General features: G+C 60.0%; 1 protein-coding gene across 8 annotated transcripts in view; it reads right to left on the reverse strand.

The window, feature by feature from the left end:
• Positions 1–12869, reverse strand: part of ARHGEF10L (Rho guanine nucleotide exchange factor 10 like) — a 147792-nt gene that overhangs the window by 84410 nt on the left and 50513 nt on the right. For 6 of the 8 annotated variants that reach the window (XM_068966884.1, XM_068966881.1, XM_068966879.1 and 3 more), the window contains 2 exons: positions 11361–11444; positions 6486–6655 (listed from right to left, as the gene is read on the reverse strand). In XM_068966884.1, coding sequence (XP_068822985.1) covers positions 6486–6655; positions 11361–11444 — 254 coding nt within the window. Of the gene's footprint in view, positions 1–1279; positions 1397–6485; positions 6656–11360; positions 11445–12869 lie in introns of all 8 variants that reach the window. The other 2 variants (XM_068966878.1, XM_068966877.1) reach the window with 1 other exon arrangement.

The raw sequence follows: 12869 nt of genomic DNA on the forward strand, positions 1-12869 counted from the left end.
CTGAGGATGCGACAGGCCAGGAGAGCACGCTGGCCTGCACACCGCCCTCCATTGCACGGCGCTGAGGTTGGGACAGGCCGGGAGAGCACGCTGGCTGGCCTGCACACCGCCCTCCACCATCGCACGGCGCTGAGGATGGGACAGGCCGGGAGAGCACGCTGGCCTGCACACCGCCCTCCACACACTCTCTGCCACCGCTGGGCTGAGGCTCCCTGAGAAGTCACACCTGCCCCCGCCCCCAGGACGGGCTCCCAGAGGGGCTCCGAATACGGGACCTGCAAACTTTAAAGCGCCTCTCTCCCTTCTCCAGCGACGCCTCCCGTTCTGAGGAATGGGCTAGGCCACAGGACGGAGGGCGAGCAGGCTCTGATTCCTACAGACCCAGGCTCTAGTCCCAGCTCAGCAGCTGACTGCTGCTGTGACCACCAGCCACTCACCGGCCTCACTGACACTAAAGAGCAGCGGTAGGATGGCGGCCTCCCGAGAGCCCGGGGAGAAAAGGGTCAGACACACACGTACCCTCAGTCAACACGCTCTGAGCTCTGGGCCAGCGCCCAGCACAGCACCGAGCAGCAGACAGATCTGAGCTCACCACCCCCCCGCCCCGGGGGCCGGCTCTCTCACTGCCACCATCTCACTGGCAAGGAAGCTGAAGCTTAGAGAGATCAAGAGGCCTGCCTGGGACCACACCGTGAGCCAGGGGCAGGACTGGGACTCAGATCCAGGCCTGCAGGGCCCATGGCGCACAGTAGCTGCTCAGTGAATAGAATCCACCGCTGTCAGCAGCATCCCCCTCACGCTGAGGCAGGAGTCCCAGCTGAGAAGCGGTGCTGAGGCTTCTCGCTCTGGCCTCCTAACCCCGGAGCTCTCTGAATGGCTCAGAGGGAGAGGAATGTTAAACATCACCAACAGTCACACTTTTCAAGGTGTAACCCAGACCCACCTAGCCAGAGTCATCCCATCTGCAGATTCCCGGGCCTCGGCCTGGACTGGCAGAACCAGGCTCTTCGTGGGTGGAGCTCAGGAATGTGTGTTTTTCAAAGCACCCAGGGGATTCTGAGGGCGCTGAAGTTTGAGAGCCCACCCAGGAATTCCCATAGATGGATAAGGGGTCACTGAAGGGTGGAGAGAAAGAAAGGCGAGGACGTGGACAGGAGCAAGCCGGCCGGCGGCATCAGCCAAGGCAACGGGTGCGAGGCGCCAGCAGGGCCCGGGGCTCGCGGCATCCCACCCTCTGCGGCCCGGCGCCCCAGGACTAGGGGGGACAGGCAGACAGTACCTTACAGTCGCACTTGTGCTTCAGCTCCTGCATGTCTCTGCCCCCGACTCTGAGAGCCAGGATGTCTCTCTTAGTCCTGACGCATCTCTCCTTTAGCCTAGTCAGGTCTGGAGAAAGCTGGAGCCCCGGGCGGCCAAGCAGAAGGAGCAGGTGAGGGGTGGGGCAGGCAGCAGGGCAGACACAGCGACAGGAGAAAGGAGACTCGGGTGAGGCCGCGGAGAGACAGCTGGCGGCAGCGGGACGGGGGCCTGGGTCCAGTGGGCTGCTGCCGGGGTCAGCTGCAGCAGCGTCCAGCCTGACACGCCAGCCAGCTGGGGGTCGGGGCTCAGGAGCTGGGGGCGGCAGGGGCGGACAGCCCAGGCCCCTTCCCAGCGCTCAGAGGACAGGGGCTGTGTCTCCGTTATCTCCCCATCCGGGGGGCCCAGAGTGGGGCTCCTGACATAGGAAGCTCTTGGTGAGTTTCTGAGATGGAAGGGTGGTAGGTGGCTGGCTGGGTGGGCGACAGACAGATGGTGGATGGACAGGCCCACAGATGAATGGATGGGCAGATGAATGGATGATTCTACAGCTGGGCAAACGGGTAGAGGGACGGACGGACACTCATAAATGAATAAAAACGTGGATGGATTAGTGAGTGGACGGAAGCAGTGCTTTGCTGGTGAACAGTCAACCAGTGGTTCTCCAGGAAAAGCGCCCTGCTTTGTCGTATTTCCATGGTGCAAACACGCGCGCCCTGGACAGTTTCAGGCTGCCGATGTGACGTCACTGGGCGTGAGGTTGGGAAGGGATGTGCACATTTGGTTTCTGGGTTCTTAAGGGCTAGGACGAACTGGGTGGTCACTTAGAGGAAGGGTGGACGGACAGAGGGAGGAGCAGCTCGGGGCAGGGGGGCGGGCGACTGGATGGAAGGACAGGGGGCTGACTGGCTTCATACTACCTGGGGAGATGGACAGAGATGCGCGAACAGACAGCCACTCAAATGCGTGAACTGCAGGAGCAAGGGTTGCATTTGGCAAAGTGCAGAGAAGAGCAAGACTGGAGCTTAGGGGAAAGCAGAGGAGCAGAGGGACCCAAAGCTTGAGCAAGAGGCAGGGAGGCTGCTTTCAAATCTGCTCCCGCCTAACAGCTGCAGAGTCTCTACCTCGCTGAGTGACAGCTTCCTCACAGGTAAAGCGGCCATAGGAACCAGCTCATAGTATCATTAAGGTTAAACAGACAAAGCAGACAGAACCTAGAGCTTAGTGAGTGTTCAAAAGAATGGAAGCTGGTATTATTGGACCGTCTTTCAAATACTAAGTGCCCAATATTTGTTGAATGGATGGACAGTTGGATGGACGGATGGACGGATGGATGAATGAATGGACACGGTATTTTCTTTCCAACCCAATGTGATGCTGAGTTGGACTTCTACCACTTACGGGCTGCGTGGCCTTCACCACGTCATTTAACCTCTCTGAGCTTCTGTTGCTTAGGTTCTCTGATCCTAACAAAATGAGACTCTTTTTTTTTTAATGAGACTCTTAAAGCAAATGATACCAACCACTCTGAGGTCTCAGGAACAATAAATGAAACTGCTCCGTAAGCTGTACCACACTGGGCGAAGGTTCGCTATTGATATGCAAAGAAGTAGTGGGACGGGGAAAGTCCTGAGAGTTACTCAGACTCCAAAAAAACTGGAGTCCTGTTTTATCTGCAAAAAAGATTGACGCGACACAGTCATGAAGGCCCCGGACCTCCGCCTCTCTGACCCCGAGGGTCAGAAGGACTAGGTCAATTGCAGTGGCCAGATGGGAGTCAACCAGCTGAGCTCCCAGCACGCTCTGCTGCCCAGGCTTCTGACGGCCAGACCACGGCCATCTTAATTATGAAGAAGTCCCAGTCAGAACAGCGTGCAGTGCAGCTCACTTCACAGCTGGAAAAGGCACCTCCCGCTGACCGTGGCCCTCGCGAACCGCGAGCAGGCTTCCACTTAGGTCTGGTCAGGGGCTTCTGGGAGTCATGCTGCAGACCCTCAGTCATTCTCTTCGGCAACAGTCCGCCCGCCGAGGGCTGGCCTGGCCAGACCCCTGCAGGAGGGGCTGCCCTGGCCCTTTCACAGCTGCACAGGGTGCCAGGCCCGCCAGGCCCCGAGGGCAGGACTCAACACAGGCCATCTCTGCTGCCCGAGGCCCCAGAGCGCACAGCACGCAGGCAAGCAGAGGGCCCTGGAGACATGCAGCAGCTGCCGTGTGAGGTGTGGGGGCAGACGCGCCCCCGCAGCTCAGGAGGGGCTTGGGGGTCTCTTGGGCAGAGGTGGCTATCAGAGGAAAAGCCCTCCACCATCCACAGGGACCTGCTCTTCAGGGAGGAGGTGGGCCGGGCCCAAGGCCAGGGAAGAAGGCCTCGCGGTGAGAAGTTGCCAGAATGCTGCCCTACCATCTGTGCTGAGGAAGAGCTGGAGGGTGTGCGGGACAAGGGTCCACAGGCAGGCCTTCAGGGCCCACCTGTGGCCAGGCCAAGCTGAGGGCTCTCCCAGCATTTCTCAGAGCGCTCTGTGGGCCCCCGGCCACCTCTGGGGACCCAGGGCTGTTAAAAAGCAGGTGGCCAGGCCCCATCCAGCCCTGGAGCTGGGAGTGAGGCCCCAGCGTTTGCAAGTTCAACCACCTGCCACTGTGATCCCGATGCCCATGGGAGAGGCCAAACTCCACATCCCTAGCCTCCTGCACGAAGAGAGCCCGACGCTTCCCCTTGATCCCCAGCAAGAAGGCAGGGGGCCAGGAACACGGCCACGGGGGACTCGGAGGGACAGCCAGAGGCTGAGGACAAGGGCTGGCCCAGGCCTGGAGTCCCACCTGCCCGCACTCTCCACAGCCACACTGGGCACACAGGGCCCACCCTCCTCTCAGGAGGCTCCCCTGGGGGCGCGGTGGCTTCACACCTTGCAAGGGCAGAAGCAGGAAGGGGCCCGTTCCCCAGCTCTCGCCTGGGCCTTTCCTCCCACCAGGGACCCCTTTCTCCTCCGGCTCCTGCCCCCCGGCTCCCAGCCGCCTCCCTTGGAAGCCTCCTGTGATCAGGCCCATCCAATCCGACCTGCGTCGGGCAGGCAGCCAGAGGAACGTGGGCTCATGTTCACAAAAAGGCCTGTTTTCCTTCATTTTTGACAAACCGTTTGGACTTGGATCTCCTCTAGAGCACACGGATTCCTGGAGCCTGGGTCAGGTCTTCCTGCCCCCAGGCCCCACCCGCACCCTAAGAGGCGCCAGAGATGCTCGACTTCTCTGGCGCCTTCTCTGGTGGTTGAACTTGCAAGAGGGCAAGGCCGCTTTCTGTGGCTCTGCCGTGGGGACCAGCCAAGAGGAGACCGGAGCCCAGGGGACCGCTACTCAGGCCTGGCTTCCCGAGGACGGGGGCGCCCTCTTCATCTGAGTAAAGTCTGTCTGAGGAGACCGTGGCCCAGGGGACCCCTGCTCAGGCCTGGTTTCCCGAGGACGGGGGCGCCCTCTTCATCTGAGTAAAATCTGTCTGAGGAGACCGAGGCCCAGGGGACCCCTGCTCAGGCCTGGCTTCCCGAGGACGGGGGCACCCTCTTCATCTGAGTAAAGTCTGTCTGAGGAGACCGTGGCCCAGGGGACCCCTGCTCAGGCCTGGCCTCCCGAGGACGGGGGCGCCCTCTTCATCTGAGTAAAGTCTGTCTGAGGAGACCGAGGCCCAGGGGACCCCTGCTCAGGCCTGGCTTCCCGAGGACTGGGGCGCCCTCTTCATCTGAGTAAAGTCTGTCTGAGGAGACCGTAGCCCAGGGGACCCCTGCTCAGGCCTGGCTTCCTGAGGACGGGGGTGCCCTCTTTATCTCAGTAAAGTCTGTCTGAGGAGACCGAGGCCCAGGGGACCCCTGCTCAGGCCTGGCTTCTCGAGGACGGGGGCGCCCTCTTCATCTGAGTAAAATCTGCCTGAGGAGACAGGGGCCCAGGGGACCCCTGCTCAGGCCCTGGCTTCCCGAGGACGGGGGTGCTCTCTTCATCTGAGTAAAGTCTGTCTGAAGACTCCTAGGTGTGGGTGCTGCTCTGGCCTGCACCCCTCTCCCCCAGGGCATCCCCAAACTGGGAAAGGGGTGGGAGGCCCTCTGGAACATGGAGTTGGACGCCGCTCATAATCCAGCCCAGGCCTGAGGACCCTGCCTTGGTCGCTGCCCTCCCTGTGGGCAGGACTCGCTAACACCTCAGCCCACTTGCCTGCCCCGGTCTTTTCCAAAAAGGAACCTGCGAGGGACCCAGTCACCTCTGGTCAGGCAGGCCTGTCTCAGCGAAGTGGCTCCCATTAAATCCCAAATCTCAGCATGGATGCAGGCTGCCTTTCAGTGGCTCCTACAGAGCAGAGGAGCCTGGCAGGCTACAGCCAGTCCATGGGGTCACACAGAGTCAGACACAGCCTGGGGACCGCACAGCAGCAGCGCAGAACAGATGGTGGGCACGGCTGTCACAAGAGTGGAGGAGCCAGGCAGTCCGCCCTCTTGGCTTGCGTGGCTGCTTCCGTGAGGTCAGCAGAATGAACTGTTCCAGAAGGAAACACCAGAAGCTACCAGCTCATGGCTGGCACTTTGAAAGGCTTTGGAAAAGAAGTCCTCTGGTGGCTGTCTTAGCCCACTTGGTCACCTCCCCAGGGCAGAGGGCTATGGGGTCTAGGACTGATCTGAGAAGCAGAGTTGAATTGATCCACGTGCGTGCTAAATCGCTTCAGCCATGTCCAACTCTGTGCGACCCCATGGACCGTAGCCCGCCAGGCTCCTCTGTCCCTGGGATTCTCCAGGTTGCCATGCCCTTCTCCAGGGGATCTTCCCGACCCAGGGGTGGAACCCGCGTCTCTCGTGTCTCCTGCACTGGCAGGCGGCTCTTCTCCACTATGCACGTGTCAGCTCTCATCCATCAGTCAGGCTGCCCAAGCGCCGCGATGAGGAGGACTCTGAAGCCGGATCTGAGCTCGTGAGCATCCTTATCAGTTGCCGGGTCTGCCGCAGGCGCTGGCCACGCCCATTCTCAGCACAGGCGCTGGCCACGCCCATTCTCAGTTCGGCTGCTGTGGCCAGCCAGCAATACGGGTGGGTGGGTCGTTTCCTGTCGCAGGATGCCCGCGCCACTGCTCTCTCCCCCCAACACCTTCCTGGGAGTCACTGAGGCTCAGCTACGAGTCTCAGCCTTGGCCCTCACCACCCGCAGATGCCCCGTCCCTTCACCTTGGGCTGGAAGGACACTCGGTGCTTGGTGGGCTCTGCCTCTGGCTTGGCCTCCTCGCCTGAGTCCTCGCTGTAGCTCTCGAACTCGCTGGAGCTCCAGCCTAGGTCCTCCGGCTCCCGGGGCGCCCTGTCCTGGTGCACATCCTCGTAGGGCTGGTTCCTCTCCGCCTCTGCTGGCCAAAAGACGAGGCTGGTGAGCGGAGGTCCCGAGGCCAAGCCCAGCAGACCCCGTTTCTGAACTTGGGGGTGGGGGTGGGGGGGGTGCGTGCAGGCAGCGGGGTGGGGGCAGTCAGGGTGGATCTCTAGCTCTGCTTCCTGGTCCATAAGCGGGGGGCAAGGAGAACACAACATCCATCCCGCAGAGTGAGAAGGGCGTGAAAAATGCAGGAAAACACAAGAAATGCGCCTGGCACACAACAGGCTCCACAGCGTCCTCCTGGCGGGAGAGACAGAATGGGAGTCTGGAACATGTACACACGGCTACATTTAAAACAGGTGACCAGCACGGATCTACTGCACAGCAGAGACGTCCGCGCTCCATCCCTGAGTCGTGTCCGACCCGTTGAGACCCCAAGGACTATGTAGCCCGCCAGGCTCCTCTGTCCATGGGATTTCCCAGGCAAGAAAAGTGGAGTGGGTAGCCTTTTCCTTCTCCAGGGGTCTTCCCAACCCAGCGATGGAACCCGCGTCTCCTGTACTGCAGACAGATTCTTTACCGCTGAGTCACCTGGGAAGCGCTATGGCACAGACAACTCTGCTCCACACTTTTTAATAAGCTAAATGGGAACAGAAAGTGGTCAAGAACAGGTACACACGCGTGTGTAACTGAACCACTTTGCTTCACACCTGAAACTAACGCAACATTGTTAATCAGCTCTGCTCCAGTAGAAAATGAAAGTTAAAAAAACAAATTTCTTCCCACTATTGGCATCACCTTTCCAGGATCTGAGTGCTCATTCTGGGCCTCTTTGGCATTTTTTTAGTGGAAAAGAGAAGACCTAGGACCCAGTCCTGACTCAGGCCCTCAACTCTGGCCCCAGCACCCTTGGGGGGAGGGACACGGGCAGTGAAGACGGTCTGGACCATTGAATGACTGGGGTCCCTCGCCCCAGATCTGAGTTCCCCGTGAGGCTCCATGAAGGCCCAGTAGGGGGCGCGCCTGGCCCATCATCCAGGAGTGTTCCCTCTTCCACCGACTCGCGGGAAACTGGGAGACAGAGACCTCGGAGTCCTTTGGCCTGGAGGCACAGGCACCATCAGGGCCCTCTGTGGCCCCTGTAAACTCGGGTTTGAGACGCTGCTTCCAAGAAGGGAAATCCACTTTCCTGGGCCCAGAACGCAGGGTCCCAGCCTAGCCTCCACTTCACTGACGGGGTTCACGTCCTGGGCTGTTGCCTGGAGAATAGCTAAACCACAGGCCACACAGAAGTGAGACCAGACTCCCAAAACTGCACGAAGGTGAGAATGCTTGCTGTCAGCTCAGAAGAAAGAGCACTGGAACGGGTTTAAAATTTAAAAAAGAAAAAAATCTGCTCAGAAACCGCACATACTGAAGAGCTGAGAACTTTGGTTTTCAGAGCTGTCTCTGCAAAATGGGGATAATAAGCTGAAAGGTGAAGGAAATAAAAAACAGGGATGAAAAGCCCTCAGCCAAGAGCCTGGTACGCGGCAGGCACCCAGCAAAGAGCAGCTGGTCCTGACTCATGGGGGCTCTGGGTGGGCTTGAGTGTCTCCGCACTGACCCCCAAGCCTCCACCTCCCCACACAGGGCAGCTGGGGGTGAGGGCTCTGGAGAGACTGTCAGCCAAAGAGCAGAACAGACACACCGGGCTTAGCTGGAGACTCTGGTCCCAGGATCAGGAGGGGGCACAGAGCTATTTTTTCAGCAAAAGATAATAGTGCCCAATGTCTCCAGGGAGTCTAGCGGCTGGAGACCAGGCTGTGGCCTCTCCTGGGGTGACTGTCCGGTTACTGCAGCAGAGGCTCCACGACCCAGGAGCCAAGGGGCAGAGCTCGGTTCCTGGGGCGGCCCGGAGCAGGAACCACGAGGCACCCACCTGCCCTCCTTCTGGCCCCGGCCACCTACAACTACATGCCAGGTCCTCCCAGTGGCCCTTGGGGCCGGGAACTACCACCTCTTTCTATCAGACAAATGAGATCAATGGAGCCCCAAGTCAGGCAGTGAGCGGGAAGGGGGCTCCATCCATCCACCACGCTGCCTTCCACAGAGGCCACGCTCACGATCCCCAGGCTCACTGAGAAACACTATCTCCAGTGGAGACACAGTCACCAAATCTCTGAGTCTTCAGGGACCTCACAGAGGTCTGCTTCCCCACCTCCGGCCCCAGCCGGTGCCTCGGGCTTCACTAACGCTCAAGATCACGGCCTCTGTTTCAAAGCACTTATCGCCACCCACTCAGGGCTCCACACCAACCCCCTTGTGGTATCCTCACGAGAACCCCAGGAGGAAGCTAGTACTGCCCAGTTTTACAGATGCATCGAATGGGGCCCGAGAGGTTAGGCAGAAGTTCTGTGGTGCCACCCTTCCCGAAGTCCTACAAGGTCAAGAGGATATTCTGATTTCATGTGAAGAAGCCGACGCCCAAAGCACAGAACCCTGTGCCCGAATCAATGGCAGCACCCAGGTAAGAACCCAGGGCTGTGTGTCCCCTGGCCTGTGTGGTCTGCACCCCAGTGGACACCCTCCCCGTGGAGGGCCCACTGAGCCCACAGGCCACACAGGTCAGTGCTGGGCCTCAGCAGGTATGACGCCCACAATAAGAGCATTGTTTGTGGGGTGCACCTGCTGAGGACCGGCCACAGCCTTGAGGGAGAGCGGGTGTCCCAGGGCATGGACCCCGGTCCTGAGTTTCAGGCTTGGAGCTGGCTCTAGGCCACCTGCTCCTGCCCATCTCAGAGTAAACTGCAGGACATGCCACATCCCCACACAGGGGTGCCCAGCAAAGACTGTGACCAAGTAATGGCTGGCTTGATTGGATTCAGGAGGGAACAGCCCAAAGGGGCCAAATAGTGGCCTCAGGCCACTCAGCTCTCCCGGCTCTGGGACCTTCCTATAGCCATCCTTTCCCACTCTTCCAGATCCGAGAGAGCTACAAGCAGGAAAGGGTTCCGGGCTCCTCCAGGGATGAGCTTGCTAAGTGGATGCATGGGTCACAGGCCCAGCCTCCCGGGTGCTGGGACGGGCGTCAGGAGTGGGCCTCCGGGGACCCTGGGCCTTGTCCTGTTGCCTCTGCGGCTCTCCTGTTGGACCAGACGCTGCCCCAGCATGGTTACGGTTGCCCCTGTCAGACTAGGAGCTCCTCGAATGCAGGGGCTTGAGATGGGGAGCCGCTGAAGACAGGCAGAATCGTGTCGTAGAAAAAGCAGGACCAAACAGATGTCTACTTGAATTCTGGCTCTGTGATCTGGGGCTGGTGGCTTAACCCTCTCTGATGTGACTGCACAGGCCCTACCCAACCAATCTCTCAGGGTGATTGAAGAGGGGGAGCAACTGTGCTTCATCTGTCATAAAACGCCATCCAAATCCTCTGGAGTGAAGGCACAGACACTGGACTTGGAGTCCGAATGCCCCAGGCTCAAATCCCAGCCCTGCCTCTGGAGGGAGCAACACTGGAGAATAGGAAGTGATGCCCTAAGTCAGGGGGCTTGCCAGGCGGTGCAGTGGCAAAGAATCCACCTGCCAGTGAAGGAGATGCAAGAGCTGTGGGTTCGAGCCCTGAGTCAGGAAGATCCCCTGGAGTAAGAAATAGCAACTCCCTCCAGTATTCTTGGCTGGAAAATTCACAGACAGAGGAGCTGGCGGCTTACAATCCATAAGGTCTCAAAGAGTGACTGAGCATGCATGCACGCACGCACACACACACAGACACACACGGCCTAAGTCAAAGTTTCAAACCAAATTACATGAGATAAACCATGAAGAGCCGCCGGCGTGTTCAAGCAAAGATGCTCTCATGGTGAATGGATGTTAAACACCCCTCCTCCCTGGATAGTCCTCCCTCTAGCCGGATGAGCATGCAGGCCTGTGCCAGCAAGACTGATCCTCCTCTGCCCTGCGCACCCTCTGTGGCCACAATCTCCCTGCCTTCCCAGCCCACCAGGGGCCTGTCTCCAGAGCAGGGCCCAGGCTTTCCCAGGCCTTCCCTGCTGCATTCAGCTTTAACAATCTGTCATTTCCAATAGACCTGGGATGTCTGAACTATTAACCCATATTCAGGAGGAATGGAGGCCCGGAGAAGTGAATGACTTGCCTGGGGATCCACAGAACCCAGTGGCTCAAAGAATCTGCCTGTAATGCTGGAAATATGGCAGGAGCCACGGGTTCGATCCTTGGGTCTGGAAAATCCCCCGGAGAAGGAAGGGCAACCCATTCCAGTGGAAAATCTGTCCAAGAAAATCTGGACAAAAGAGCCTGACGGCTACAGTCTATAAGGGTTGCAAAAGAGTCGGACACGACTTAGGAAAGAATCGGACACAGTCGGGTATCCACAGCCCAGCAACCCCCGGCCAGAGAAGCCCAAACTCCGCCCCTTGAAGCCCCAATATTATTACCCTGGAAGCTCTATACCGCCCCCATGGAGCCCTAACCCCGCCCCCTTGGCCCTAACCCCTCCCCTTGAAGTCATAACCCCGCCCCCTGAGGCCCTAGCCCTGCCCATGCAGCCCTAGCCCCGCCCCAGGCCGGCCAGCCCGCAGCCGTCTCCCACTTTCCTGGTTTGACTGCAGCAGTTTTTAAAAACAGGGAGGAGGGGCCATGCGCTGGGTGGGGCCGGGGAGGAAGTGCAAGAGGAGACCCTCGCCAGGCCCCGCCTCCCCTCTCCGTCCCCCACTCTGTCCAGAGAGAAGAGGCTTTACCCGGCTGCTGGGAGTCCAGGTTCTCGCAGGGGACGTCGTCGTAAATCACATCTTCTTCCAGGGCGGGGAAAGTAAACCGCTCGACTGCGAGAGAAGGACAGGGAGGGAGCACGAATGAGGCTGTGGCGCCCGGCGGGAGGCGGCCGCCAGACTGACATCAGGACTGCGCCAGCCGGCAGCTCGCTCCGCCTGCCCGCGTCCCCGCGGCCCAGACGGGCCAGCAGCCTGCAGCCCGGCCCCTGGGGAGCCCCCGCCGGCCACTGCTCTCGGAAGACTGGGACAGCTGCCTCTTCCCGCCCCAAGGCCTCCAAGGAGCCCTCCCAGAGGCCGCGGAAGCCCCGCCTGCTTCAGCAGGCCTGCGCACCTGGCTGATGGCACCTGCAGAGAGCCTTAAGCGGACCCAGCCCCGGGCCGGGCCCCGGAAGCCTCTTCAGCCGCCCAGGCCCCCAGGACTGCCCCAAAGGAGTCACCTGGTACCCAGCGGTGGGGGAGGGCAAGGCAGCCACCCTGAATACACGGGATGGCAGGGAGCAGGGGATGATGGGATTTGGAGAGTGGGGTTAAGGACAGTCCCCCAAAACTCAGCCAGTGGGGTCCTGACTGGTTAAAAAAAAAAATCAGCAAATGAGCATGATACTCTCCTAACACTTTGCTGGGTAGACTGTGAGCAGGGCAGAGCACACACCCTGCCCATGTTAGCAGCTCCCGAAAGAGTATTTACAGAGGTCTTGCCCCCTAAAATTGTGTGCCCAGTCTCTGCCCTCTTTAGGGACATGCAGCCCTGCAGAGACAGGCTTTGGAAAACCAGCCCCCACCCCTGCGGGGAGCCTGTCCTCACCCCACAGGCCTTCCAGGGACAGTTGCCTCCTGTGGTCACAGGGCCCCCAAAGCCCTGTAGGACCCTCACCGCCCCCTCCCCACCAACACAGATGCTGCCTCCCAAGTGGCCCTCAGACCTGCCCAGCTCTCTCCAGGTCCCTAGCTCCAGACGTCACCTGCCTCCCCTGGACAGCCTCCAGCCCACTCCCTTCTCCCAGAGTATCAGTGATGTGGCTGAAATGCAGACGTGGCCACATGGCTGTCTCTCTGACGCCTTCAGGAAGCAGGGCCTCCAAGGCCTTCCCCACGCACCCTGGGAGGACCTGGGGAGATGGCAGCCTCACCGGGCCCTGCTCACTCCTAGACTCTCCCCTCCACCACACCATGGCTCACTGCTTCCCTGGTGCCAGGCTTCCCCTTGCCCTCGACCTGGACACTCTGGCCCTGGCGCCTGCTTCTCTGCACTCTGCCTCAGGCCTCGTGGGCTCTCTCAGCTCCCACCCTCCTCCTGGCACCTGCCCTCTGCACAGTAAGCACCCACCCATGTGTCTGGTACTGCTGTCAGGGGGACCCCCTCGTCTTGGGCACTGGGGAACACCCGCTGCCCAGATCGACCTGCAGGAGCTTGTGGGGGAGGGGGACAGATGGACAGCTGGGTGTGTGATCTACTCTGGGACCATGGCTCCAGGG

This window comes from Capricornis sumatraensis, chromosome 3 (genome assembly GCF_032405125.1).
Source record: "Capricornis sumatraensis isolate serow.1 chromosome 3, serow.2, whole genome shotgun sequence".
Taxonomy (NCBI): Eukaryota; Metazoa; Chordata; class Mammalia; order Artiodactyla; family Bovidae; genus Capricornis; species Capricornis sumatraensis.